The sequence below is a fragment of the Euphorbia lathyris genome, chromosome 7 (assembly GCF_963576675.1).
Source record: "Euphorbia lathyris chromosome 7, ddEupLath1.1, whole genome shotgun sequence".
Lineage (NCBI taxonomy): Eukaryota > Viridiplantae > Streptophyta > Magnoliopsida > Malpighiales > Euphorbiaceae > Euphorbia > Euphorbia lathyris.
The window spans coordinates 55813946-55817046 of NC_088916.1; the positions used below are offsets into that span (position 1 = coordinate 55813946).

The 3101-nt window shown below is 36.0% G+C and overlaps 1 protein-coding gene across 1 annotated transcript; it reads right to left on the minus strand.

Moving 5' to 3' along the window:
- Positions 1 to 417: 417 nt before the first annotated feature.
- LOC136200863 (peroxidase 9) lies at positions 418 to 2874 on the minus strand. Its single transcript, XM_065991349.1, has 4 exons — positions 2619 to 2874; positions 2113 to 2304; positions 1867 to 2032; positions 418 to 945 (listed from the first exon to the last, which is right to left on the minus strand). The coding sequence occupies exons 1-4, from the start codon at positions 2865 to 2867 to the stop codon at positions 527 to 529; spliced, it is 1026 nt and encodes a 341-aa protein (XP_065847421.1). The 5' UTR covers positions 2868 to 2874; the 3' UTR covers positions 418 to 526.
- Between the last annotated feature and the right edge of the window lie 227 nt (positions 2875 to 3101).

Here is a 3101-nt window from a genome sequence, read left to right on the forward strand (position 1 = left end):
AACCGTCTATAAATGAATAGTATCTACTTTCACTCCCTTTATATAATGATATTCCACTTTCCTTATTATAATTGGTCATTAACTTTTGCATCAAAGTGTAACACATGTCAACAAGCATCCGAAAAAGTTAACTTGATAGTTAGACCATACCCAACAAATAACGAATAATATCTCAAAATTTTAAATTATTATTGAACTTGTTATATAGTGCATAGATAATAGGTAAATAATTAAACTTAGTTGCTTTATATGCTTACTTTATTTTTAACAAAGTAAATATTTATGTGTTTTCACCGATTTAATACTTTTTATGTGTTGAACTTGTGAATGAATCTGTAAAATTCTTATTTGCCAAACTTCAAATGGAAAGCAAGTGGCATTACAAAGAAGTAAATTGTTTGGCAAAAAGATGCCCAATTTGCTACAAAGCATCATAAATGGATAATGGATTCACTAAAATCAGATACGTTAACACACAATGAGATGGATACAAGAAAACAAACCTAACAACATTTTTATTCATGAATTAAATAGAATTAACACGGCGACAATTCTTCCTAACTTGGCCATTAAAACCAGTAAGAGGATTAACATTCCCCATGTTAACCATGGACTTAGCAAATTGGTCAAAAAACAGTGTCTCATCCTCAGCAAACCTCTTAACCAATTCCATAGTCTTGTCAACCTTCCCTGTCAATAGAACTTCATCTGAACTAAGTAACCCTTTGCCCCACAAAATCAGCTTGAAATAGGCGTTGTCGAATTTCACTGGAGACCCAAAATCTAAAGGAGATATGTTATTATCACCACCTGCTTTTGGACATACTGTCTTCAATCCTAAGTAGTATGTTTTCTCCAGAGACTCATCTGGTTGGTTATTTCCATTTTGGTTGTACAGTCTTTGCTTGAAGGTCACACATCTTGCTACCCCTATTGTATGCCCTCCTGCATTATTCAATTAAATGCATCAAATTTGGAGTGTTTTGATAATTTTGGAGATTTTGAGGACTAAATGCACTTTTCTAAAAACGTTTTAGGTAAATTTGGACATTATCCCTCTTATAAGGAATACAATATAGGCAAAAAGCATTCTGAGGCCCCTGATCTTTCATTGTTTAGTGCATTAAGCCCTCGATCTTTTATTTAGACACATTGAGCCCATGATCTTTCACCATTTGGTGCATTAAGCCATCGATCTTTCATTTAGACACATTCAGCCCTTGATCTTTCATATATGGGTGTATTAGGTCCTTTCATAAATCAATTAATATATAGGTTTATTAAGGGCATGTTTGGTGTGACAACAAATGATGTTCTAAAAATAACAAATTCTAAAATAAAAAATATATTATACAAATTAATAAAAATAATTTAAATAAAAAATAAAAAATTTATTGAACACAATAAAACCTTGTTTTTCGATAATTATGTTCTAAAAATAAAAATAATGTTAAAATTGAAGCACATTTTGTGGAAATAAGAAGGGTAATTTTATCAATAACAAGTAACTACAAACAACTGTTCATTAAAAGAGCTTTTCGTGAAAAGCTCCAAAATATTGCAGTGTCCAGAGAAAATGTGAAACGCTGCAGTTATATAAACCTAACCAAACATTCCCTTAATAAACCTATATATTAATTGATTTACGGAAGGGCCTAATACACCCATATATGAAAGATCAAGGGCTCAATGTGTCTAAATGAAAGATCGAGGGCTTAATGCACCAAATGATAAAAGCTTAGTGGCTTAATGTGTCTAAATAAAAGATCGAGGGCTTAATGCACCAAATAATGAAAGATCAGGGACCTCAGGATGCTTTTTGCCTACAATATATGTACTAGTTATTGAGTAAAAGTGTAGGCTTGCCTGAGAGTGCAACAAGGTCAACTTCATTAAGGCCTTGGCGCTTGAAAAGTGTTATGAGGTTTTGGATGGTGGAGTTAGGTGCTGGAATTTGGGTGTTTGAGCCACTCAGACTCGCAGTTTTTGAGTCTCTTCTTCCAAGTGGAAGCTTCCAATTGGGTCCGCCGCTCTGTGTTTTTTACCACATTAATGTTAGCAACAACTAGTTAAAGTTTAACACATTTCAGAACTTGAGGTCGTTTTGCTTACCAGTATAGTTGAGCCACGAGCAGCCAAGGCAAGAATATCAGCACAAGACACAGTTTCCGGGCATGCTTCTTCCAACTTGGCCTTTATCTCATCAATCACTTCAAATCCTCTAAGAGAATTCTTGTTTGGTCTGGACTTCTTTTCGCTCACTATCGTTGAACTATCGTCCAACAACACCGATGCATCACAACCCTGCAAGCAGTGCCGGAACCAGAACCAAATATTCAGGGGTCAATAGACAAAAGTTTGCTAAAAATAACAGATTTTTTATGAACTAAGCATCAGCGACGGATATTTCCGTCCAGATTCCATCAATGATATCAAATCACTGTCAGATTCTGAATTACAGACGGAAATATCCGTCAGCAATTTTCTTGATTTCCAAAAGACCCTCCTAACCCTCCGTCATAAGCTGCAAGGATATGCAGCATTTTGACTGGTTTTCAATAAGCATTTGTAAATCACTACAATGTCACATAGATGAAGTGTTAAGTGAAGTAGAAAACCTGCACGAAGCAATCATGGAAGTGAAGCCTGAGCAATGAGGCAGCCGTCCGGGGCTCCTCTTCGATAGCCTGCCTTAGGACTGACATGACAATGTCATTGGCTTGAGGGCATGAAAACTGATAAAACTCGGGAAACAGACCTCCAGCGAAAGGGCTGCCCCAACCGAAGAAACCGGGGTGAGCTACACACATTTGGGATGAAAGAGCAATCAATGCAATGAAACTGAGAGCAACATCTGAAATAGCCATTGAGAATAGCAAGTGTTGGATCAATTGTTAGTGATGGAGTTAAAGGTTGGTTGTCTATAATATTTATATGATGTATCCAACCACTCTCCCTTCCAAATCCTAAAGAATTGATCAGAATAGCTATGACCATTTCTAGCATGTGCAGTTGTAGCTGCTTCAGTGTTTTCAGTATCACCTGCTCCCAAGAGTATTGACCCTTTTCTGTGTGAATCTTTATCTCAATTCGGTGGTTTT